General features: G+C 42.5%; 1 protein-coding gene across 1 annotated transcript in view; it reads left to right on the forward strand.

The window, feature by feature from the left end:
• SEMA5A (semaphorin 5A) overlaps window positions 1-27,734 on the forward strand; it is a 539,522-nt gene that overhangs the window by 473,713 nt on the left and 38,075 nt on the right. The window contains 2 exon segments of the mRNA XM_021076851.1: window positions 909-1,039; window positions 1,042-1,055. Of these exon segments, the coding sequence (XP_020932510.1) occupies window positions 909-1,039; window positions 1,042-1,055 (145 nt within the window).

Raw genomic sequence — 27,734 nt, forward strand, 5'->3', positions numbered from 1 at the left:
TCCTTTAAATTGCCAACTGTGTCTCCCTGAGTTTGGCCACATGCAAAGTAACATCTTCCCTAGGAGCTGTAACCTGTACAGTGTCAGGCTCTCTTCTTAGTTTCTGTTGTTTGTTTATTTGTTTCCCTCTTGAAACAAGGAATACTGGTAATATTCAAGACTGAGGAGAAATGTGAGGCATCTAATGCTAAGGAAGGCCTTGTGTGTTTGGCTAAAAGTGGGCAACATGAATATGCATGTACAAGTATAGTCAGTCACTAAAAAAAAAAAAAAAAATTGGACTGGTTGTCAATAGTTGTCAACTCTTTGGGGATAACTGATGGTCATTGAAATTACGGTTGCTGGACATCATCCTGAGTCTACAAAGAAGTTTAAGAACATGGTAGCCTAGAAAGTAGGCGACACGAAGCTTCAAGCCCCAATGAGACTAACTTTTCTTTAACTTATATTAGTAGGACCATGGGCCTGATTTGATTTTAGGATGAGAAATGAATTCCACACACAGTTTGCTGACTTGATATTCCTAACCTCCTTTATCTTTCAGTGTTTGTGTTTAGAAGATAAATGCCCTACTTAGGTATTTTCGATGTGTTCTCATGTTGCGGGCGTCTATTTGAAGGGTTTTGTTTTGTTTGTTTCTCCTTTAATTGGCTGCGCAGGAAGATCCATCCTGCATTGTGAGTCTAGCATTTTCTTCATTGTCTCCCGCATCCCATTGTCTGTGCACACACAGCATGGCCAGCGCCACATCTGCCTCCTTCCCCGTGCGACCACTCGGAATTCCAAGCGCCCCTCCACGCAGAGCATGCCCATGTGTTCAACATCTGGTGCAGAGACCCAGAGCGGAGAGATCGAGGACTCACGTTAGACTAAAGCAATTCTTTTTCCTCTTGCTTCCCTCATTACAGATACTGCAATGAGCATCTGCTGTGCCCACCCCACGTGTTCTGGACCGGCTGGGGTCCCTGGGAACGGTGCACCGCGCAGTGCGGGGGCGGCATTCAAGCTCGCCGCAGAACCTGCGAGAACGGGCCTGACTGTGCGGCTGCAATGTGGTGAGTGGTCCCCTTCATCCCCAGCTCACACTCTGGAGCTCAGAGGCCAGAGTCAGCACACACTAGGGGGCGCTGCACACAGTAGGTCCCCTGCAGACACTTTCAACTGCAAACCTTAGGTGTTCTACAAACACCGAATGCTCTGCACACACCCATGTTCAGCAAACACGAGATTCTCAACAGGCACTCAATGCACTGCAAATGAGAGTGAATGAGAATGTCTGTGGAAGAGTCTGGAAACTCAGAGTTTCCGGAAGGCTGCATGGAATCAATATTCCCATGTGAGATAAACTGCCCCAGGCGTTTCCCAGTTCTCATTTCTGAGCTAGTACAAAAACTTTCACCGGGTGAATGCTGGGCACTATATTTGGTTTGAGAAAATGGAATAAGGTGGTTATACCGAGCCCACACTGAGGCAGAAAGTGGAGACACACCCACGACACTGAGGAGTGAAAAACTTTACGGGGCCGTTGTCAGAGCACATTTGGTGCCAATTCCTAGGGAACGAAAAACAACGTATGGTTTTGTTTTTCTTCTGCCTCAGCAGGTCATAGTTCTTTTCACACTTTAGACTCTCCAATAAAATCCGACTTGTGCGAAGGCTTGTTGTTCCCCCGGTACCATCTGTCAGAATGATTGAGCTCCGAAGGCTTCACTTCACTCGCCTGGCCCTGGTGCTGGCACTGCAGAGTGGACACAGAGGCAGTAGGGGTGTTTTGGTGGAGAGATTTCAGCAGGAGAAGGTCTGGCTTGGCCCCTTCCTTGCGGATCTTCCCATTGGTCTTCACAGCAATTTTGTAACCTTGGGTCATGAGGCTGAGGATGAGTTTGTGTTTCTGTAAAGCTTGTTTTGTGAGACTCGAAAGCCACACACTCCAGACAGCCTTGGGAGATTCGAAGAGAGGACAAGGGTTATAAGATGCTTTGGTATTACGTTCAACTCAAGGAGATTTCTGTTATTGGGATTTGCAATTAGATTTCTTTCCCTTTGCACTGGCAAAGATATTGCAGTAGCTTTAATGGAATCTATTACTGATTATAGGAGGCATTTCTTTCCAGACCAGCCTGAACTAACTTTCCACTATGGAAAAAATCTTAGTGTCCCATTTATGATGATGTATTTGTTGATATTTCAGAGTGAGATTTAAACTTATGTGTGAAAATGTGCAAGGTGGGAGTTCCCGGCATGGCGCAGTGGAAATGAATCCGACTAGGAAGCATGAGATTGTGGGTTCGATCCCTGGCCTCGCTCAGTGGGTTAAGAATCCAGAGTTGTCATGAGCTGTGGTGTAGGTCGCAGACACGGCTCAGATCCCACATTGCTGTGGCTATGGTGTAGGCTGGCAGCTGGAGCTCCGATTGGACCCCTAACCTGGGAACCTCCATATCCATGGGTGCGCCCTAAAAAAGCAAAAAAAAAAAAAAAAGCAACAACAAAACAATGAAAGAAAGAAAATGTTCAAGATAAATCTGTAAACCTTCACATGTTCTAGGAAAGCAATTCCAATGTGGTAAATGTTTTCTTTGCTGAAACTGAGCCTCCTGCTCCTGGTGGCTTGGCATCTAAGACTGGGATCCCCACTTGCCTATCAAGGCTTGTCTCCTCCACTAGGAAAGCGAAGGGATGGCTGGCCCGAGCTGATCTTGCACCCCAGTTTCTAAAACTTAGCAATACATTGAACTCAGAAAACATCTCAAGTCATTCATTTTTCTTATTGCAAAGCGACTTCAATAATTACATTTTAAAACAGTTTAGGAGTTCCCATCGTGGCAGAGCAGAAACGACTCCAGCTAGGAAGCATGAGGATGCGGGTTCGATCCCTGGCCTCGCTCAATGAGTTGAGGATTTGGCATTGCCGTGAGCTGTGGTGTAGGTCACGGAGATGGCTCAGATCTGATGTGGCTGTGGCCGTGGCGTAGGAGGACAGCTGTAGCTCCGATTGGACCCCTAGCCTGGGAACCTCCATATGCTGCAGGTGTGGCCCTAAAAAGCAAAAAATAAAATAAAAATAAATAAATAAAAACAGTTTAATTAAAGGCAAAGTATATTAAGGAAAGGGTAGTCCATCTCCTATGTAGTCCTTGGAGTATGTGGGGAGGGGTGCGCGGGGTGGGGGAGGGGGGTGGGAATACATCTGATTATAAAGGTAAAAAATTGAATGTGTTTCTAAAATGTTAATGTATTTGTTGTTTTATTTGTGTCTCAATTTCCAAAATTATGGCTTGTGAAATAAATATAATATCCGGTTCCAAATCCAAAGGAATATCACAAGTGTCTCCAGTGAGCCTAACACAACTTTGTAGGTATTTTAGTTTAGCTTTCTTTTTCTTCCTTCCCCACCATAGTTCATCTGCTGGCCATGTAATTCCAGAAAGTTGTCATTTTGGCACTCTGGAGCTGTCCACTCCTTTACGGTAGAAGCATAGCAGTTCTTTTTATTCCCGCATGGCTTTTTCTATCTATTCCAGTTTCTGTGCTTCGAAGGCAGGAATGCCGAGTCAGGGACAAAAGCAGAATGAAGGGCTTGGTTTCTTTGGATAGTTGAGAAAATAGATCCTCTCAATTCAATTCCCAAAATGTTTGTTTGAAAATAATAGCTATTTAAGGAGTTCCCAGCCCGGCGCCTTGGGCTAAAGGATCCAGCGTTGCCGCAGCAGTGGCTTAAGTCACAGCTGTGACTCAGCCTAGGTCCCTGGCCCAGGAACTTCCATGTGCTGTGGATGCGGCCAAAAAAATAAATAGCTGTTTAGGCAAAGGAATATATTGCTCTTCAAGCTGCCATTGAGAAGTCTTTGGCCACAGAGTATGTTTGTTTCTGACTTTTTGTCTTCTATTAAGATAGCAGCTGTAAGCATAGGTAACTTACTGATTTTGGAGCCACGGTGTTATCTGCCTGGATGACAAGTCAGGCGATAGTTTATGAATTTCAGCCTCCTCTTCTAAGAAAGAAATGATAACTCCCTCCTCTCGGAGCTGCTGTGTGTATCAAATATGTGATGCCTCCGATGTTTGCCAGAAAGTCTCACCTTTTTAGAGCTTCGCTGTGTGTTCTCCTTCCTACTCTTTAATTGTTATTTAATTGTGGTTCTTTAATTGTTATTCCTGGGTTTAGCTGCCTCTGAGCACAAGCTCATTAGAAATGACGGTATGCTAGTGAAATGGTACTTACACAGTAAAGGATAGGTTTGTGGAAAGCATGAGAACTTGAATGTCCTGAGCGCTATAGCAGCCAAGAGCAAAAGAGTTGATTTCAAGTTCAAGTATGAAGGGCTATACAAGACTTGAGCATCTTTGCTTGCCCCACCATTTTTAAATTGAAACTTCTACAGAAAGACTTCTCACGTTTCACCAGTGAAATTGATATGTCTTTGTCTTTGAATCAATCTCCAAGCCTTTCTTTACATCTCAGCACGAGATGGTCATTTCAGACAGATGAGGACCCACCTTGAGAGCTGTTAGTTTTTTCTGTAAAACCTTGCTCTGAAGGTTCTAAATGTTGATACCTCTTCACAATCCTGATTTCAGTTCTTTTGGATAAGTATGGAGAAGTGGGCTTGCTGGATCATATGGTAGGGTTTTTTTTTTTATCCTGTTATTTAATTTTATTGGGGTATACTTGATTCACAGTGTTGTATTCGTTTCAGATATACAGCAAAGTGAATCAGTCATACATGTAAATATATCCATTCTTTATCCCATGTAGGTTATGAAAAACTATTGAGTAGATTTTTCTATGCTAGATCCACGTAGTTCTCATTACTCATCTGTTTTATACAGTCATGAGTATATGTTATTCCCACCCTGCCCATTCTTCCCTCTTCCCAACAGTTTCACTTAGGGTATCCATAGGATTGCTTTTGAAATTTGTGAGTTTGGAGTTCCCATTGTGGCTCAACGGTTAACATATCTGACTAGCATCCATGAAGACACAGGTTCGATCCCTGGCCTCGCTCATCAGGTTAAGGATCTGGCATTGCAGTGAGATGTGGTGTAGGTTGAAGATGCAGCTCAGATCCTGCATTGCTGTGGCTGTGGTGTAGACCAGCCACTGCAGCTCTGATTCAACCCCTAGCCTGGGAAACTCCATGTGCCACAGGTATGGCCCTAGAAAGAAAAAAAAAAAAAAAATTAGATTTGTGACTTTGTTTTTTTTATAAATAAGTTTTTTGTATCATTTTTATTAGATTCCACATATAAGTGATATATGATATTTGTCTTTGCTTGGCTTTTTCAGTATGATAATCTCTAGGTCCATCCATGTTGCTGCATATGGCATTATTTCATTCCGCTTTATGGCTGAATAAATAACATCGTATCATATATACATGTCCCACATCTTTATTCATTCTTCTGCAGATGGACATTTATGTTGTTTCTGTGTCTTGGCTGTTGTGAATAGTGCTGCAGTGAACATTGGGTGCGTGTATCTTTTCAAATTATGGTTTTCTCTGGATATATGTGCAGAATGGGATTGCTGGCATAAAGTAGTTTTATTTTTATTTTTTAATTTTTAATTTTTCCATGCTGTTTTCCACAGCGGCTGCACCACTTTGCATTCCCATTCATAGCACGCAAGTGTTCTAATTTCTCCATCTCCACGGGACTTGAAATCAGGATCTTGAAAGGTTTTCTGCACTCCCAGGCTCACTGCAACACTATTCACAGTGGTTAGGATGTGTAAACAACCTAAATGTCCATCTACAGATGAATGGTTAAAGAAAATGCAGTGTATGCATATGATGGAATACTATACAGCCTTTAAAAAGAAGGAAGTTCTGCAACATGTGACAACACAGATGGACCTTGAAGATATTATGTTGTGTGAAATTAGCCTGTCACAGGACAAACACTGCGTGATTCTACTTACAGGAGGTGTCTAAAATAGATACATCAGATCCAGGAGCGGGATGGAGGTCCCAGGGGCTGGGTAGAGAGGGAAGTGGGGAAATAAAGTTTCAGTTAATCAAGATGAAGAAGTTCTAGAGATCTGCTATATGACGTTATGCCTATTGTCAACAATACAGTGTTAATGCTTAAAAGTTTTAAAAAGGTGGATCTCATCATAAATGAGCTTATCATGGTAAATAAAGTTAGAGAAAAAGAAGTTCAGGGTGTGGAAGGCATGGGGGCCATGGAGCCTTGGGCTGTTTGAGGAGTTGATTGACACACACAGAGGGAGGGCCTGGATCTTCGGCCTCAAGTTCTTTGTGTGACCCTGAGGCCAGCCCGCCCGTGCTCTGGGCCTCTGTCTTCCTCCCTGACGTGCAGGGCAAAGCCAGCTGCACTTGACTGGCACTAGTCCCTGGGCCTTGAAATCACTGATTCTGTGATCCTGGGATGCCTTCTCTGGATCCCAGCGGCACATGTCTGATGAGTCTGGAATGAAACCCATCGGGACACTTAATGGGCAGGCATTTCCTCCCACTTTCAAGGGAGCTTGTCTAGAACCCCCAGGAGCCCTGGCTCCCTCTGGTCCCCACTGCTCCTGCTCAGATGTCCACTGTGTCCCTTCACACATGCGGCCTCCCAGAGCAGGTGAGCAGGTGAGAGAGGTGAAGCCACATCCCAGCTCTGCCTCTGAATCACCAGGATGCTGTTCGTGTCTCCCATCAGCATCCTCAAATGAAATACGAAGCACCAACACCTGGCTCTCTGTGAGGATACGCCAGATGCATGAGCAACGAGTTTATACTTCCTAGCTCGTGGTAAATTTACCATAAACATTCATAAAATAGAAATCATCACCATTGTTATTGGCATCGAAACATAGCTTCAGGGAGGAAAAAAAAACTTCTATACTTTTTTCCCAGTATGGTTTATTACAGGCTGTTGAATACAGTTCCCCGTGTTACAGATGCAGTGGGATCGTGTTGTTTATATCCATTCTGTGTATACTAGTTTGCCTCTTCTCGTCCCAAACTCCCACTTCATCCCACCTTGACCCACCCCCTCCACCTTGGCAACCCGAGTCTGACCTCTATGTCTGTGAGTTTGTTTCTGTTTCACAGATAAGCTCATTTGGGTCATATTTTGGATTCGGCATATAAGTGATAGCAGGTGGTATTTGTCTTTCTTTTTCTGACTCACTTCACTTAATATAGGATAATCTCTAAGTCCATCCATATTGCTGCAAATGGCATTATTTCCTTCTTTTTGATGGTTGAGTAGTATTCCATTGTGTATATGTACCACATCTTCTTTATCCGCTCATTCGTTGATGGACACGTAGGTTGTTTCCATGTCTCGGCTATTGTGAATAGCACTACTGTGCACATAGGGGTATGTGTATCTTTTCTAATTATAGTTTTTTGCCAGATCTATATGCAGGAGTAGCATTGCTGGCTCATAGTTGAGGAACCTCCATACTGTTTTCCATGGTGGCTGCACAAATTTACACTCCCACTCACAGTGTAGGAAGGTTCCCTTTTCCCCACACCCTCCCCTGCATTTCTTGTTTGTATGCTTTTTGATGATGGCTGTTCTGACTGGTGTGAGCTGATACCTCATTGTAGTTTTGATTTGCATTTATCTAATAATTAACGATGTTGAGCATCTTCTCATATGCCTATTGGGCATCTGTATGTCTTCGTTGAAGAAATGTGTATTTAGATCTTCAGGCCATTTTTTGATTGGTTTGTTTCTTTTGTTGTTGTTACTGAGATGTATGAATCGTTTGTATAAGAAATTTCTCAAAATATAATATTAACAACTCATATTTTATGTTTTCATATTTAGAATTCCTTTATAGTAATATTTACATAATTTATAATTTGCATTTATATAGACATATAAATAGTATTATTTTATGTTAACTGTATTTGGCATATTTATGTTCCCTTTTTAACCTATTTTGAGAATATCTAGTGACCATAATGGCGGTGAGTTCACATCTTACAAATCCTAACTTACTTTATTATGTCAAATGTTATCGAAATGAGGTTATCATGAGACGAGTTGTTATCTAGGCATGTGATGATAGATGAATCATGCAATAAAGCCCTCCCCGTAACCCTGGAGGGCAGTAGAGAGAAATGAGGGGAAATGATGTTATTTATTGACACCAGCTGAGAGCTAGGTGCAGTAGTCTGCCTGTCATTCTGTTACAGCTCCGTAAATGGGACTTTACTACACCAGGGCTTACGGATGAAGGAAAGCGAGACAGCCCAGCAGGATAAACTGCCCCAGGGTACTGAGCCTGCCCCTGGAGCAGCAGGGCCCGGGAGAAATGTCACCATTCTGGTTAATCTTCCCCTTCCCCCTGCGAGAAAATGGGCTGAGAGGGGTCGTGTCTGTTCCAGGTCATCTGCCAGGATTTAAGCCTGGATCACAGCAGCAGCTTGGAAATCCCAGGTTAAATTATTTTATTTAAAATAATTAGATCATTTTAGAATAGTCACCTTGGGCTTAATTATCTTTGGCATAGTTTTGTTTCATTTTTAACCCTTTTTGGTAGTGTCTAATAACCACGATGATAATGGTTATATGTTTTATAAATCCGAACTTATGTGCAATATCCAATGAAATATTGAAAGGACATTATAACTGAGCACACTGGAGTTATTATTTAGGCATGTTATGGTAGACTGAAATTCTGTGTTATACAATCAAATAATTAACTTTTACTGAGCACCTACTGCGTGCCAGGTACTGTTCTAAGAGCAGTTCAAATTGATCGTGTTTATCCTCTCTGAGTGCCTGCTCGGCAGTTTGCATTATTACCTACCTCCACTTGGAGTTGGAGAAACTCAACCTGAGAAAGATTAATGAACGTGGCAGTGGCCAGTAAGCAACGGGGCCAGCATTTGAGAACTGATTCTTTGGGCACAAATAGAATTTAATGCCATGACTGCATTTGGATAATTTTTTTTGCTCAAGGTTGAGTCATCAGTGATAAGATCTTATTTTCCTTCACTCTCACAAAGTACAAAGTGGATCTTAAAAAGAAAGAGGAGCTTTTTTTGTGTTTCCATAACACTTCTCATGTTCATTAGCACCCTTGATGTACATAATGTTATTATTTTTTATTAAAGTGTAGGTGATTTACACTGTTTCTTAATTTCTGTTGTACAGCAAGGTGACCCAGTCACACACAGTTCCCTGTGTTGTACAGTAGGACCCCATTGCCCATCCATTCCGAATGTTACACTTTGTATCCACCAACCCCAAACTCCCTGTCTATCCCACTTCCTCCCCCCGCCCAGCAAACACAAGTTTGCTCTCCATGGCTGTGATCTGTTTCTGTTTTGTAGATAGGATCATCGGTGCTGTATTTTAGATTCCACATATATGTGATATCATATGGTATTTTTCTTTTTCTTTCTGACTCACTTCACTTAGTATGAGAGTCTCTGATTCTATCCTTGTCACTACAAATGGAATTATTTTTGTCCTTTTTCATGGCTGAGTAGTATTCCATTGTACATATATACCACAATTTCTTAATCCATTCATCTGTCAATGGACATTTAGGATGTTTCCATGTCTTGGCTACTGTAAATAGTACTACAGTGAACATAGGGTATCTTTTTGAGTGAACGTTTTGTCCAAATGTATTATGATCATATACTTCCAACCAACCATGAGAGTTCCATTAATAAGAGTCTCATGGGCATGGAAATTACTTGAAGATGAACTCATAACCCAGATCTTCATTTTATGTTTTGGCTGAAAATTACAACACACAAAAGAAGACAGACATAAAATGTTATGGTGTGTACATAAAATTGCTTCTCAAATTAATGTAATCAGCTTTCTCTGGAAGGTTTAGCAGATGTATGAAAGAATAAAGCTGAAGATGGTGTCACACACAGCACCGATAATTCAAAATCAGAACCAGACTTAGTCCTGCCAGCACAGTATTTATTACTGAAATATCACACGCAGTGTAAAACAGTCGACAAAAGCTGTGATTTAAGACTTCAACAGGGAGCATGGGAGAGATATTTATTTCCCAGGTTCAAAAGAATTGGACCACCAGAAGGCCCTGAAAAGTCAAGGATTAGGACATGAAAATCAGTCCATGAGATCCAAAGGCTTCTGTGAAGGTTAATCAGAACTGAGGTAAAACACTAAAGAAAATTGTTTGTGTCCAGTTATGGCTATGGATTCATTTGAGAGCAAGACACACCTGGCAACTGGAAGTTCAAGTAGGTTGTAATGTATGAAAATAATGACTGTATGACAAAACAACTCGTTTCTGTGTAGCGCCTTGTCATTCAACTAGTATCCACCATGATGCGGCTTTGATCCTTGGCCTTGCTGGGTGGGTTAAGGATCCGACGTTGCCACAAGCTGCGTTGTAGGTCTTAGATGCAACTCAGACCCCACATTGCTGTGGCTGTGGGGTAGGCCGGGAGCTGAAGCTCCGATTCGACTTCTAGCCCGGGAGCTTCCATAGGCTGCAGGTGTAACCCTAAAAGGAAAAAAAAATAGAGCTTGAGACAAAACAACAGCTTAGACCAGGAGGTGAATCTGCAGAAGGGTGAGGTGAACAAAACAGAAGAAGAAAAACCCACATGGGGTTTGTTATCAAGGTCACTGCTGAGGGCAGCAGGGCTGTGTCCCTCCAGGGTGCCTGGCAAGACTGCAGTGCCGCCCGAAGTCCCTGCCCTTCGCGGGCTCCCCTTAGTTGAGGGTGGCTTCAGGACTGCACCCCACAAGCCCAGCAGCCCCAGGAGCCTCAGGGGAAACCTGATGTGAAAAAGCACAGGAAATGAAGCCTATGCCCCAGGTGGGCACTGCTGGCAGACACCTGCCCCCCACCATGCCTGCAGCTGCGGTCTTGGGGTGGGGGCTGCCGTGTGGGCCCCTCCAGACACTTGCCATCCCTGGCTGCATGAAGGCAGATCCTGATCTCACTAGAAGGGGTCCCTGAGCTTAGGATTTCTGAAGCTCTACAATTAGGATTAAACCCTGCCTGGGGCCCTTGCAGTGTCCCATGGACTCCTAAGAACTTTCCTGCCATGAAGTGGCTGTGGTGCCCTTTATGGGGCTGGATTGTACTCTGTTTTCCATCAGGCATTGGAACTTAGCTCAGTGGTTTTCCATCACGTGGCCCACTTCTTGCCTCGGATGCGTGTGTGAGAAGCATTGCCGGGGGCTCCTGGGAAAAATCTCTTTGTTCCTGAAAAAGAGACCAGAACGGAGAGCTCCTTTCTGTTTTCAGGATATGTGCATGTCGGAGCTGACACAGGGACTCTCTCCTCTCTTACTGGCAGCCCGAGGGGGTCACGAGATGAGGGCGGAGGGGGAACAGGAGACACCCCTGGGGACATCTGCCTGGGAGCCACCCTTGCTGGGGACTGGCTACCTGAGATCAAAATTCCCCACAGCTTCTGCTAGTTTGAGTCAAAAGCACCTTAACTGCTGTGCCCACGCCCTCCCCTTACTGCTCACTGCCCTCCTCCGAGGAAGCTCTTCAAATCCCAGATCCTTCCCCTAGGAGGGGAGACCCTGAAAGACATGAAAATCAGTCCATGCTCTCCACCCTCTCCCAGCTTCCTCCTCCCTTCCTGTCTTTGGAAGCTACCTCTCAAACACCAGTTCACAACGGATGCTCTTTCTTTATGCCGTGCCTACTGGAGAGGATCTAAAATGTTCGTGTGTCCATTACCAGGAAGCTCGACAGATGACCTTGACCTTCCCAAAGAAGATCACAGAATGTGCTCTTCCCTGGCACCACGCTTGCACAAGGCATTCGCTTATATTCCCACGTATTCTTTTGCAAGGGAAATGATTGCTCTCCCTAGCTGCAACTTGCTATTATACCTTCATAAACATGGGAATGCAAAATTGGCTTTCTTTTGTTATGTGAGATCTCCCTGTGTGAAGAGCTTGCAAATATGAGAGACTGTCAGAGTAAAAATGCCACATTTTGTTCGAAGAGGCTGGAGTCTTTTGAAAAAGTTAATACCAGCACACAAATCAAGTGGTCGGCGGATGGCTGAAAAACAGTACGCATTCTGAAATTTAGAGCTGGAAGTTTGGCCATCAAGTTTAAGAATGATGCAGATGGAGAGAAAAAAGAACAATGATGGATTATAGGAATTTATCCATCAGAAGTCTCCCTCTAGAACGTATAAATTATTCTGCAATCTCTGGAAATTGTAATTGGTATGGAGATCTGAGTATTTCACAAAAAATGTTTTATTTACAGTGTTGGAAGGATCTATTGCACAGATTTCTTTGGCTTTACAAAAATCCGCTTTGTTTCTGGCTATAATAATTCAAATACAGTGATTGCAAAGTTAATTGAAAAGAGAAGCTGTCATAAATAGAGGTTTTTTGCTGTAAAAGAGACTTCACACACACACACACACACACACACACACACACACACACACATCTTCCCCTGCAGTTCACCTATAAATTCCATAGTGAAGATTTTCTAATACCTGATATTAAAATACATAAAATTCGCTTAGGGAAACACAGTAGCAGTATTCTCAGCCTTAACAATTTCCACTAAACGGTCATGAGTTTAAAAATCTTTTGTAGGCTTGTAAGAAAACCCCATACACACAGAACAAACTGATTTTCTAAAGGCATAAATAAATACTCAGCTATAGGAAACCCAGATCTCTGTTTTAAATGATGCCAGATTTTTAACTGCTACAAAATGGGTAATTAAATGTGGCTTTCTAAATTTAAAGCCTTAGTAGAAGTGCCTATAAAAACAATCAGGGACTAGTCTTTTCCAAATGCATCTTTAGTCTTTGATTGTAGCCCTGCTGACACTTTGGGCTAATTGTGGATTATCCATAAAGAACGTTCCTGGGGTCGTTTAGTCGATTTGATGTCTCTGCCAAATTGGGCACTTATTTGTGGTCAATTTCTGTAGTTCATCTTGTCTCCTTCTAGTTGCACTGGGCACTTGCCACTGCAATTAAAGGGAAGGCTCTCTTGGAGTCTGAATGGGCTTTGCTTGTTCGTAGTTTTTAAAAAGCAATTCCCTTACCCCGTCAAACTGGCCCGTAAATGATGTGATCTGTTGCTGTCCCTCTGATTCGGGATGACTTCCTGTCTTCAGGGTGCAATTTGTAGCTTCAAGGATGGGCTCTTGCATTTATGGGCATCCTTGGATAGCTCCCTCTACTTTTAAAAAAATCTTTTCTAAAGTAGAAACAAAATCATAGATTTCAAAAGCAATCTTAGGGTTACCATAGATAAAACTGTTGGGGGAGGGGAAGAAGAGCGGGTATAACATACATATACTGTATAAAATAGAGGATTAACAAGAATCTACGTATAGATAACATAGGGAAATCTACTTAACAGTGTGTGATAACCTATATGGGGAAAAAAAGAATGGATACATTTATATGTACCTGATTCACTTTGCAGTACACCTGAAGCTAATATAACATTACACGTCAGCTATACTCTCATAAAATTTTTATAAAATAGGAGTTCCCTTCGTGGCTGGGAGGTAATGAACCCAACTAGTATCAGTGAAGATGCAGGTTGGATCCCTGGCCCTGTTCAGTGGCTTAAGGATCTGGTGTTGCCGTGAGCTGTGGTGTAGGTCACAGACAGAGCTCAGGTCCCGAGTTGCTGTGGTTGTGGTGTAGGCTGGCAGCTGCAGCTGCAATTGGACCCCTAGCCTGGGAACTTCCGTATGCTGCAGATATGGCCCCCAAAAGACAACAAAAATAAATAACTAAATAAATTTTAAAAGTACAGTTATGTTCACACTAAAAAAAAAGAAAAGAAAATCATGTTTCAGTCTAGCACCTCACTGCAGAGGCTGGGGCCATGTTTCCAGGAGGCATTTTCATGCCTTATAGCTTGGGCCATGCTTGCATGAAAACCTTCTGTCCATCTGGCCATCCCGATCCAAGAACTGTGTTCTACATGATACTAACTGCTTAACCACCTTGCGGGGGGTTGGAGGGAAGCAGGGGTCTGATCTGTGGTAGGTTCCATGTTATAGAGGCCAACATACTGACTCCACGTGCTCATTTCTAAAATCCCCTCTAATACCAAGTAAGTAAGCAAGCAAACAAAATCCTAGGGAGTCCTCCTTCTGATGGACAAAGATTTTGCCCCTTCCTTGGCTGTGCCTCTTCCGTGGTGGGCTCTTCATTTGATTGACTCAGGTTTGTAACACCCACATACATCACAGTCTTAATCAATGTTTGCCAAAACGCACACTGATGGAACTAGAATCTGAACGTCTTCATTTGTTATTCATGTTCATGCTGTTATTATTTAATAAATAGTAAGCTTCTGCCCTGCAGTGGCCTCTGGGGATAGCACAGTGAGTAAGGGGCTCCGGGTCCCAGTGTAAAACTTCAGAAAGAGTCTTCACTTGTGAAGCTTAACCTGGAAGGGTCTGTGCACTGATGTGTTCACTAGCTTGTTTTTGTTTGCCTGTGCTGTGATACACAATATACTTTAGTTTGCATTTCGATTTGGAAAGAGTAAGGTGTGTGCAGCCAGAGAGTTTTAAAACAAATTTTGATCCTATGATACTTGTCATTTGGTTTTGCTCCTGGCAGACTGTTCTTCCTTTGGGGGAAAGTTACATAAGCATTTAATTATATCAACAATATGTTTTAATGGGTGTTTTGCTTAAGATTTGCATTACCCATTTTTTTTATTATTTCATCTGAGTGCCTCCAGTGGAATTATTGAACGTGGATAATTTCAGTTGTTAACACACATACATAATAATTTTCAAAGCAACTTGTAATTAAGTAAAGAAGGAAGCAACAGATGTTGGAACGTGAAAAAATGGTTTTAAAATGTTGCATATTTTTCCCAGATGCACTGGTTTCTTTCTTCCCCAATGCTATCCCTTTACTAAATCCTGGACTTTTCTAAGAACGAGAGCCTAGCATAGAACTCTTCTGTGTGAATATAAGAAAGAGTAAAAAAAATGCTACTGCCATACTTAGGGTTTTGTTTTTTCGTTTTTTGGGTTTTTTTGTTTTTTTGGTTTTTTTGGTTAACATTTCTAAATAGAAATACAGGGATACGTTTGGAAGTCTTGAACATGTGTCAGAAAAATAAAAGAGCTGAATGATTCTTCTCCGTGGTCCCATGATGTGTTATAATAACAGGCATTCTTAGAGCAGCTGTCTCTTCATTTCACTCCACGGCGTGCTTTTTCAATTGACTTGCAGAATCTCATGAGGTTCTGGTTTGAAAGAAATAGTTTTAATAAAGGCTCTTGAAGATGGAACCAGCTCATACCATGTCACATTCTTGCGTTATTTTATAAGCCATGCTGTGTGAGAAAGTCACATCCCACACTATTTGGCATCTTGCATCTCTCATGGTGTGAAAGGTTTTCCACATCTGTTCGAGTCTGTCCTAGTCCCTTGAACTTGCCCAGTTTAAGACCATCAGAAAGCAACCATCGTGTGGGAGGAAGAGAGGCAGTGGCTGAAAGGAGGAAACCTTTATAAGGAATCCACCTTATAAAATCATGCAGGCTCCACAGAAGCACATGAGCCATAGCCTCTCCAAAGAGCGAGACAAAAATAGCAGGGGCAAACGGACAGAATCCAGACACCAGAAGGAGCCCTCTGATGTTCGCCAGGCACTTTTCCTTATGAAGCTTATGGAACTGATTTCTTTCTCTTATCTTCTTGCCCTTGCTAATAGCCTTTGGTGATAAGCCTTTTGCCGCCTGAAAGTGAAGGATGGAAAGGAGCTCTGCCTGTTGCATGAGTCACTTTTGATAATTAATTTCCCTAGGGCTTGCTGTGACCTCATAGGTCGTTGTTCATTTCTAAGTAGTTTTATGTATGAAAGAGATGAAAACGCTCAATGACTTCCGTTACTGATCCATGTCTTCCATTGTATCCTCTAGAGTTTTTCATATCTTTCCATCTCTACCTCCTTTCAGCCAAAACTGTTGAGTGTTTACTGTGTGCGAAGAACTGAACAAGATACTATGGAAGGTGAAGATATGCAAATGCATACAGTAAAATTCCTAATCATAGGAGAAAATCATAGGAGAAAAAATATCAATCTAATGGCCGGAATATGAGGAAGAAGTCAGGAAGTGTCAGTGGAACATCAAGAGAAAATGATGACTCCAGAGGAGGGAGGGGTTGCCTCTGGCTGGATGGGTCAAGGGCCCCAAAGACCCCCATGGCTGAGATTTGGCCACGTTGAGATGGGAATGGAGTTTCCCTGCGGAAGGAGCATGAAGAGCGAACCATAAGTAGTATTGTTTGTGTGGCTCGAGGATGCATAAAGGAATGTGGCAGGACGCAGCTCTGGGAAGTAAGGTCTTCCAGAATGTTCCCATCGTGGCTCAGAGGTAACGAGCCTGAGTAGTATCCATAATGATGCGGATTTGATCCCTGGCCTCGCTCAGTGGGTTAAGGATCCGGTGTTGCCGCGAGCTGTGGTGTAGGTCACAGACATAGCTCACATCCTGTGTTGCTGTGGCTGTAGTGCAGGCCAGCAGCTACAGCTCTGATTCAGTCCCTAGCTTGGGAACCTCCATGTGCTGCGGGTAGGGCCCTAAAAAAGCAGAAAAAAAAAAAAAAAAGTAAGGGCTTTCATTCCTGAAAGGACTTGCATATCAGGCTGAGGAGCTTGGGGTTTGGCTCTTACTTCCTATTGCTGTTCCATCACTGAGGCTAAGCTCACTTTCTTGTGTTAATAGTTCCATGAGATAACTCCATCGGTGATTTTAATCCTGGAAGCTACATCATGTTTTCAATTATTTTTCTTCACATTAAAAAAAAATTAACTTTACTTTCTTTTTTAATTTTATTTTTATTAAAGTATAGCTGATTTACAGTATTGGGTCAACTTCTGCTGTATAGCGCAGCGACCCAGCCATATACATATACATTCTTTTTCTCACACTATCTTCCTTCGTGTTCTATCCCAAGAGATTGGACATAGTGCTCTGTGCTGTACATCAGGATCTCATCGCTTATCCATCCTAAGTCTAGGAATTTGCATCTACCAGCCCCAAAATCCCCATCCATCCTGCTCCCCTGCTCCCTTGGCAACCATGAGTCTGTTCGCTATGTCTGTGAGTCTGTTTCTGTTCTGTAGATAGGTTCTTTTGTGCCATAGTTTAGATTCCACACATAAGTGATGTCATATGGGTCTTTGTCTTTCTCTCTCTGACATACTTATACGTAGTATGAGAATCTTTAGTTGCACCCATGTTGCTGCAGATGGCAATATTTCATTCTTTTCTATTAGTATTCCGTATATTTGTACTACATCTTAATCCCTTCATCTGACCTTGAGGTTGATGCCACATCTTGGCTGTTGCGAATAGCACTGCAGTGAACATAGGGCTGCCTGTATCTTTTCGCATTAGCATTTTGTCCAGATAGATGCCCAGGAGTAGGATTGCTGGATCATATGATATGCTCAGCGTCACTGATTATTGGAGAAGTGCAAATCAAAACTACAAGGAGGTACCTCCTCACGCCAGTCGGAAGGGCCGTCATTAACAAGTCTACAAATGACGAATGCTGGAGAGGGTGTGGGAAAAAGGGAACCCTCCTTCTCTGTTGGTGGGAATGTACCCCACTGTGGAAAACAGTGCGGAGGTTCCTCAGACAACTAAATGAGAACTACCATATGGTTTCACTTTCTACAAGAAGCTCTTTGATTATAAATACATACATGATGTGATGCATGCAAATCTGTGTCGTCTGTCAATGCGACTTTCCCACAATCCATGCTTCTCAACCTGAAAGAAGATAAATTAAGGCCCATGATGCCCTCAAATGTGTCGTAGGAACTTGGATTCATCCTATGTCAAAGGGGGATGTTCCATCCCATTAATATGAGATGAATTAACTTGTTTTTAAACTTAGGAATACCGCAAAGAAGATGTTTTAAGATGTTAAAATCTGGGACAATATCTGTTTTATTTGTGATTGTATCCTTAATTCCTAGCAAAGTTGAAGATAGTAAGTAAATGGACCTAGTTATTAAATTTATGTACTAACGTTTTTAAAAAGATGATGGCAATTTGGGAAAATGTTATCACCATCTTTTTGGATGAAGTGATTATTCTTGTGCGGTGTATTGTTCTTGCCTACTGTCTGGTTCTTTCTTCGTTTCTTATAAAGGAACATATTTTGTGATTAGTCTTCTTTCACGGATACTCTTTATACCCCAGTGGAGCTGCCTTTAGTTCACATTTAATTTTTCTTTCCCTGATATTAGCTTATGAGCATTGCATTTCTGGTTCCTATTCTTAAATTATTTCAAATTCTTTCTAATTAGCTTTACAAGGCTGCTTCACACGAATCAAATTTAGCCCCAAAAGCCAGTAGGCCTGCAGTAATAGTGTATGAAGTTCATTAAAATTGGTTTTGATATGAGATTATACTTGGCGGTGACCTTCCAAGACCTTATCAGACCCCCAGAGGCAAGACCTGAGTACATATAACTAATGCAGAGCACCCAATTACAAAAGAAAAGCTGAACTGAATAGTTTGAAGGGGCATGGATTCCAATATTTGAGCTCTGCTTTGTAAATAAGAATTTAAAGGTGGTGACCTCGAGCCGTCTTCAGACCATCATCCTGTGCGCTAGTCAAATGTTGCCTTATTTCCCTTGGTGCGTTTCATGAACCCAGCCAAAGCGGAGTCCAGCTCAGTTCCCTCAACACACGTCTTGAACATCTCTGAGTAGGAGCCTCAGCTTGGGATGCGGGCTGGGTGGAATGTGGTCTGGCTAAGTTGCTGTCCTTGACCTCAAGGAGCTCTCAACCTTGGAAGGGAAGTACTAACAACCCAATAGCATCAACTCCAGGGGAAACGCTATATTGAATATAAGCTTTTTTAAGGAAAGTTTTGTCCGGATTATGCCCAAGAGTGGGATTGCTGGATCATATGGTAGTTCTGTGTATAGAAAACTATGTATACATGTATGTGTAACTGGGTCCCCATGCTGTACAGTGGGAAAAAAAAAAATGTGTTGGGGGAAATAACATAAAAAATAAATTAAAAAAATATATATATAAGCTACATGTGTCCAGAGGCTGGAAGGAGTGAGGCTTGTCATTGAAGTTCCCTGTATACTGGACGGGTTGCTCTGGACAAGCCCCACCTCACCAGTTTAGCAGAGGTCATTTGGATGTTTTAGGGGTTCCTGAGAGTTAGATCAGTGTTCAGCGGAACTTTGATACAGATGGTGTCCCCAGTAGTTTGCCGCAACAGGAGTTGGCCCTGGAATTGGCGGAGGCTCTGGCGTTTCCCTGAGGGTACGTGTGGGGGTGGCTGGCCTCTGGTACCTTCCTTAGGTGCACTGAGGAACTCCCACTGATCACCCTGCAGAGTAGAGGTTTGCCTGTGGACCTCAGTGCATTTGCGACGTGTCTCCGTGCCTCTGAATCTCCTGGAAAGAAATGGGTCCTTTAGCCTGCACACTCACTAAGCTGGACACGTAAATACTTCGGGTCCATTGGGGTTGACTTTAGACTTTGTAAACCCCAGTTTTGTAGGCTGTGAATTCCACGTGCGCGCCTTCGTGAAGATTTAGCAGACGTTTTCTTGGTGCACAGACCTTATGCGACCTTCTCAGGGCCTCTTGTGCCCTCTCTGTCTTGTCTGCCTTCCTTGGAGCTCAGAGATCTTATTACTCTCAGATGCGCCCCCGGAGTCAGAGCAGAATGAGAGGAATCTGGCCAAAGGAAACCTGTTTCCTTCTGAAAGAAAGTGTCTGTTTTTAAAGATCCTGACTCTTCACTTCTTTTACCTGACTCTCGGCAAAAAAATAAATCATTGGAAATAACTTTTTCCCTCGGTAGTCATTGTTCCTTGTTATTTAACAGAATTTAACAGTTTCCCTTTGGCGACTTTTGGGCTGATAACTTGTGCAGAGAAGGCCTGTGAGTAGGTGTGGCTGTGAATTTGCCCTGCATTTATCAGGCTTAGCCTCGTTTGTTTGAAAGGAATCTGAATTAACTTCCAGCCCAGGGTAGTCAAGTTAAAAAAGATAAGGGCTAGTGTTACAAAAGGAAGGGTGACGATCTGGCACTTGGCAGACGTTTTATTCACATCTCAGTGGAGGCCAGATACTTGCTTGGCACGGTTTTAAATTGCAGATCGGGTCCTTGTAACTGAACCAGGATGAAATCATGGGTGAGTGTGAATTTCGAGAAAGCTGGGTGATGCTTTTTCTGTGGTCCTCTCTGCTGGAGAAGGGAGGTGTCCCCAGCGGCTTGGAGATTCTTTGCAGAGGACACTGTGAGATTCTAAGCCCCCAGTTAGTTGCAGGTGCCAGGTCTCTGTGGCTCAGTTCTGCAACCTCAGCACCTTCTCAGTACCTGGCACAGAACAACTGTTTGTTCGACTGCGTGAAAGCCACTGGCAAAAATTCAAATTGGAGTTCCCTTTGTGGCTCAGCAAGTTAAGGACTTGACATTGTCTCTGTGAGGATGCAGGTTCCATCCCTGGCCCCACTCTGTGGGCGAAGGATCTGGTGTTGCCGCAAAATGCAACATAGGTCACAGGTGTGGCTAAGATCTGGTGTTGCTGTGGCTGTGGTGTAGGCCGGCAGCTGCAGCTCCAATTCAACTCCTGGCCTGGGAACTAACATATGCTGCAGGTGCAGCTATAAATTTTTTACAAAATTCAAATTAAGGCAGAACCATCACACATTTAAACCAAGAGCAGAGGAGTTCCTGTCGTGACTCAGTAGTTAACCAACCTGACTAGCATCCATGAGGACACAGGTTCGATTCCCTGGCCTCTCTCAGTGGGTTAAGGATCCGGCATTACCGTGAGCTGTGGTGTAGGTCGCAGATGCAGTTCGGATCCTGCATTGCTGTGGCTGTGATGTAGTCTGGCGGCTACAGCTCCGATTAGACTCCTAGCCTGGAAACCTCCACATGCCTCTGGTGCAGCACTAAAACGACAAAAAGACCAAAAAAACAAAACAAAACAAAACAACCCAGCAGCAGAGATCAAACTTTCTCTCCAGAAGTCCCCAAAGAGTCATCACCTTTGCAAAAAGACATGCAGAGTAGAGTCAGGTCTTCAACATTTTAAAATAGTTTTATTGATGTACATATTAGTTATTGTTTTAACTTTTATTATACTTGATTTACAGTGTTCTGTCAATTTCTGCCGTACAGCGAAGTGGCCCAGTCATACATATATATGCATTCTGGTTCTCATATTATTTCTATCATGTCTGTCACAAGTGATTGGATACAGTTCCCTGTGCTCTACAGCAGGACCTCACTGCTTATCCACCCTGAATGTAATAACCAACTACTAACCCTAAACTTGAGTTGTATTTGTCGTTCCCTTCCTTTCACTTTCATATGCTTTGTCTCATGGCCACCTCGTGGAGGAGGGGAAAGTCAGAGCTAGAAGCGCCTGCTTGTAGAGACATCAGCAGGGAAAGTGAGCAGTAGACAGAGAAGACATTGGCTTTAAAGTGAGAAATTTCTGTAACAAGTTCTCCCAAGATAAGATATCCAGTGGTTGAGTTGTTTGGTCAATGGCATTGGCCTTGAGGGTTAGAAATGGATGAACTCCAGCAGCACTGCCAACCAGTAAGGGGCCTTTGTGTGAAGTGGTACAAGTTTCTCCTTCTGTCCGTCACAGCAGCATAGGCTCAGGTCTTGGCAGGCAGCCAGCATGTTTCCATGCACCTTCATCCAAGGACCGGCAGCCCTCCGCCCACGCGCACTGCTTAGGAAAAGATGCACGCCGAATCTGAGCCCTCACATCTGTCTGCTGTTCTGCCCTTCTGTCAATGTACATATTGTACAACCTTGTGCAGCATTAATCCATCAGATTTTATGTATAAATAGTAACTATACATATGTAAATATTTATATTTCTCTTATATCCATATGTCCATATTCATAATATGGCATTTATGAAGTTCAAGTGGAGAGTCTTGTAAATAATACACTTTGTATTAATAAGATTAAGAGGAAAGAACGCTGTCATCGTTCCAATGTATGCAAAATAAATGTTTGATAAAATTCCACACTCCCTCCTAATAGTTTTTGGAAAAGTCAACAAACAAAGCAGAGATGGGAACTTCTTTAACCTTATGAAGGATACCTCTTAAAATGAGATAGCAGACACCATCATAAGGAATGGTGAAAGGTTGGAAGCTTTTCCATTAAAGTCAAAGAAAAGCCAAGGGTTCCTGCCAGCACTGCGAATGTTTGATATTGTTCTGGAAATGATAGCCAATTCAATACAATAGGGCAAAGAAGTAAACCATGTAAGGTCAAGCATGGAGATAATGGATCCCGGGATTCTCTCCAGCTTTCTCACTTGTGTCCCAAAGACCAGGGACTAGGAGTTAATGACCCTCATTGGATGGAGAGTAACATTCATTTATTGCGTGTCTGGCAAATGGCACCATGTTGAATCTTTGCGGGTAGCCTTGGACAGGTGGGTGCTCAGTGAGATGGGTTCCTGGCCTCTGCCCCACTTGAACCATAGCTGCGTGATCTTTGGGTGTTTGTATATTGTTCAGTGACTGAAAAATTATTGAGTATTTTTAAAGATTTTTGAGGACCGTTGAGGAAAAGTTATCAGAAACGCAAGATGCCGGGCTGGTTTTTTGGATGCATGAACCCCATTTGTGCCATGTTTGATGGAGGAAGGACTGGAAGGTCTTCTTCTGTGTGACAAATAGCAAGTGTCCAGTGCTGGTCTAGAAAGAGAAAACAGGAAATAGGTAGCAGATCTCTCCCCACATCATTAAAATCATTGGAGACTCCGTCTTGCATACAGGTCCTTGTGGCACCTTCTGTTACTTTCCAGGCCCCCGGTGGTAGCAGGAAGGAGGGAGGGGTGTTTTCAGGTGAATTTGGAGAATCACATATTACAGGAAAGGTGGCAGAGAAGCCTGAAGCCACAGTCTGTGTTCGTGGGTCTTTAGAAGAGCACTCCATGGCTCCATTACCAGCCGAAGGACGGGAGGGGTTGAGCCTGTGCAATTGATCTAATTTTCTGAGTCTGGAAAGCTGAGCGCTTTGGGATTTACCCTGCTGGTAACACAGAGTCACAGAAATGCAATTAACACTAATTTCCCAGCGTTCTTCAAGGCTGCCATTCAAACTCACTCACACTGGCACCTCTTTGCATGCTCCTTGGACTATAATTTTGTGAAATCGTATATTTATTTTATACACAATAATATATTGTATACATTAAATATATATTTAGGCCTCTAGCTGCTGGTGTTTTTCCTGCCTGCCCATGTAAACTCCTGTTCGAAAGAAGCCTTCCCAGCTCAGTCCCCTGACTGCAATGTTCTGTCTGCATATGGGTTAGAACATTTCATGGTGTAATAAAGCCAAACACCCTCTAACACCAAGGAACGGTTTAAAAGAAGAAAACAGATTTTTTTTCCTGTCACAATATAAAACCTTGGATGTATACAGTCACTCTAACATATCACTTATTTTTCTTGTTCTCTATGCTTACATTTCTAAGAAAATTAAGCAGTTTAGAGATACTTCGGTCTTATTTTAGAAGGGCAGGCATTTTTATTCAGCCACCTTATTAATTTTTTTGCCTCAATGAATAGAAGATGAAGCAGAGCACAGTCGGTAATCTTGTTTAAATTCAACAATGTGTCCTAGAAAAGGAAAAGTAAATTTTAAAGTCATTCACAGTATGGAATCCTAAGTATTTCAACCGGGACATTTTCCCGTAGAGCTGAAAGATAGCCTTAATAAGAAACGCAAGAAACACCCTCCCTTTATTAAAGACATAACCTTCTAGAACAAGAGATTTGTACGGCATTTGTTGGTTTAGATAATCTGCATATAGAAACTTCCATACAAGTGACCTCCATCATAAGTTTTTATGTACATAGATAGAGACACACACATATATATGTATACACACGCACAAGTGTGTTTATATAGTGGCAATTGGGGGAAAATTTGGCTAGAAATAAGGAATGTACATGCATCAGGATAAATAAATATCTGTGATAAAAATATGGATTTGATGGAAGTTTACCCACTGAATTTAATCACCATATTGTATGTACGAATGTGTAGATTTTCAAATTAAGTCGATGAAAATCCATCATGTAGATCAGTCTTTAAAAGTTGATTTGGACAATTATTTTTATAGGAAACTTCGAGGTGAATAAACTGTTTTGTATCATTGCCCTATGGTAAGTATATTAAAGCCTAGAGGTGTTTAGTTTGATTTTAACACCTTGAATATCCTAATGCTACCACAATCCTCATTGGTGGGAAAGCAGCCACCTCAATGCTGGCGGCTAAGATCAAGCCCGGTTTAGGAAGCAGGTGTGTACAAAGGTTTTGCTGTCCCGCCTTGGGGCACAGATTGCAAGTCCTCACCGGCCTGTCTGTTTCTCTTTGATACCTGCTCCAATCAGCTTAATGATCAGAGTATCTATCACAAAGATGGGGGTAGGAAGAGGACCATGAGCCATGGGAGCAAGGACATAGCTGAGTTGTGGCCAGAAACTTAGATACTGAAAAAACAAAATTCAAGCAGATGTGAGAAATGTATTTAGGCTAGGACAGAGCAACAGGAACAACAAATTTAATGCGTTCAAATATTTTCAGTAACAGGTAAATTTAATTATAACCTCAAGGCATTAAGAAGCCATTAAATTAAGTGCTGGGAGAGAAGATTATATAAATTTTAGAATAAATCTATCCAAGCGTTCCTTGGTGCTCTAGTGGTTAGGACTCAGTGTTTTCGCCACTGTGGGCTGGGTTCAATCCATGGTCTTGGAAACTGAGATCCCACATCAGACCTCTACATGCTACAGCCAAAAAGGAAGGAAGGAAGGAAGGAAATGAAATTCATCAATAGAGGTCTTAGAGAAATTACTGTGTTATCATGTTCAGGCTGCTGCTCACCACAGCCAAAAAAGAAGGAAAGAAGAAAGGGAGAGAGAGGGAGAGAAAAAAAGGGAAGGAAAGAAGGAGGAAGAGAGGAAAAGAAGTCCATCAATAGAGGTCTTAGACAAGTTATTGTGTCATGATGTCTGCGTTTTAGATAGAATATTCTCCTTTGTGATAGTTTATTTGGGAAGGATGCCTAAAGCCATTTTATATTTTGTTTTCTCATTGAGTTTGTGACTCTGCAGAGAACGGGCAGTGCCTTCATGCTGCTGGGTTGGAAATGCATCTCCTTTGCTGGGTGACCGGGGGCTTCTTGATGATGTAGCTCCCGGCTTGCAGAAGAAAGCCAGTGGGATCATGATGGAGCTCGGGGAGCCCCAGGCAGGCCTCCCACCTTGAAATGACCCTTGGCCATCCCCTGTGACCACAGTCCTGGGCTGGCTGCTCTGGCACTTGACTCTTTCAACAGGACTGCCACAGGGACCCTGTGCATACAGTTTGAACATTTATAAATTTGGGGTACAAAGACTTTTCACTGTATTAAGAAAAAATAAGGGCAGATACCCAACTCTTTTGACAACTTATATTTTATCCTGTAGGTTTTTTATTTTCTGTGATGGAGACTTTAAACTTTCCTCAAGGTGGTAAGATTGAGCTGGGGATTTCATTTGCTTTGTATTAGCAGTGACATACTTGTACCAAGGAATGGGTAGTTTAACCAGAATCAGTTACTAAACTGCTGGGCGCAGCCCACCTCTGGTGCTGTGACTGAGCAGGAAAATGCTTCTTGGTATAAACTGGTCATATTCTGTGATAATCTATGTGGGCAAGGAAGCTGAAAGAGAATGAAAGGATGTACGTGTTTCCCCGAATCACTTTGTTGTGCAGAAGAAATTAACACAGCATTGTAAATCAGCTCTACTGCAAACATCTTTAAAAATGAAAACACACACACACACACACACACACACACACACACACACAAACTGGTCCATGTGCAGACGTAGAATCCCAAGCCAAGTGGCCCAGGGGATTGGTCCCAGTATCATTTACTATGACCTCATCTTATTGAAGATCAAGGCGCTCCTGCATCTTAATTCCCGTAACTCGTAGTTGGTGTGGGGCTCATGGAACTTTCCTATCTCTCCCTTGAACTTCCTCTGTTTATTTTCACCACTAACATCTAAAATCCCCTGAGGACACAGCTTAGCATCTTGCGTAAGGTATAGACGTTCCAACAGTGATTAGTGGAAAAAAGAGGAATGGATGAGCTGATGAATGGATGGATAACATGATGCTTCTATTTTCATGGTTGTGTTGTTCATTAAAAATGCCATTTGGACGATATTACTTTGACTTTAAATTTCAAACACAGGATTTTTTAAATTTAGATGCTCAGGACATTTCTCATAAGTGCTGGCAGGAAATATTCATGAGGTAATAGGAACCTAGTTAAACAATCTGAATTATAAGAAAAAAGTCATTTAAATATTTTTGTTTGAGAAACATAATTTCCCACAGTAAACTGGCCAAAAGAGGAGCAAAAAAAATTGCTTCCTGGTGCTTTAAATTATAAGCAAAGATGTTGATAAAACACGCATGTTTTTCATTTCCCAGATCCATTAGACGATGGGGTCCCAGTGTACAGAGCCAAAAACACACCCAAGAGTTCCAAATATTTCCCTCCTGGTGAAACGAAGTGTCAGAAGGACTTTGACCTTAACAGTGAATGTTCCAAATACATCATTCATGATGTAGGAATTTTAGGTTAAATAAATATCCCTACTACTATCTTTTAGGACATGAAATCTTAACTAATCATTTAAGGAATGCAAACTGATAAAAAGTAGCTTCACGTCGACTCCGATAAGAACACATTTTGAAGATAATTTTCTGCTTGACGATCACATTACTGAGGGAGTGAAATGATATACATGGAAACGCAGATGCGGGTTAGACTCATTTTCCCCGTTAGGTAAATCCATTCCTCTGAGTGTAACCTGCTAAGATAATTGGGTTGCTGCGACCATCCACATTTTCTCGGACGCCTCAAGATTGCTAGTGACCACCGTGGAAGAACCCCTAATGTTTTCATGTTCTGCACCCCATCTTCATTTCCAGGCATCTCTGCAAACCAGAGATGCCCCACATTTCAGGATCCCTGCTAATCACTGTAAACACCTCACCTCGTTAACACTCCCGGATCATCAGGGTGTGTTTCTCTACGTGCCCATTTTATAGATGAGAAGGCTGAGCCACTAGCTTATGACATTAAAGGGAGTAGATCCCCTGGACAGACCTAATGGGCTTTCCTCTTTGTCACAAAGGCCATGAACTTGAAAGTGAGCCCAGCGTTTCAAAGTAAAAACGGACCAGCCCGCTCATGAATAAACTCAGAGTAGAAGTCGCTGGAGGAGCAAAATCAATCAAGTGCCAGCTCCCAGTCCCTCCTACACTCTAGAAATAGTCACCTCCTGACAGTCGCATAGGAGGGGGATATTTTATCGGCTCCCCCATGAGAACATGGAGTCAGGTGGGCTAAGGAATTTTTTTATGAAAGCCTAGTCTTTTTACAGTGTTGTGCCAATTTCTGCTGTACAGCAGAGTGACCCAATCATACATATGAGATTTTTTGAACAGAAGACTCCATCCTCAGCCTTTAAAATCCTAGTTAGCGTTGGAGAAAGAGGGGTAACTTCCACACAAGTTCAAAGCCTAGGGAGACAACCCTATTTTCAGTTTTGAATGAGTGAGGTTGATTATAGAGTCAGTCATTCAACAAGGAAATTGCTGTCACCTTTTTTTTTTTAACATGTTTTATTAAAGTATAGTTGATTTACAATGTTGTACCAATTTCTGCTGTTCA

The sequence above is a fragment of the Sus scrofa genome, chromosome 16 (assembly GCF_000003025.6).
Source record: "Sus scrofa isolate TJ Tabasco breed Duroc chromosome 16, Sscrofa11.1, whole genome shotgun sequence".
Lineage (NCBI taxonomy): Eukaryota > Metazoa > Chordata > Mammalia > Artiodactyla > Suidae > Sus > Sus scrofa.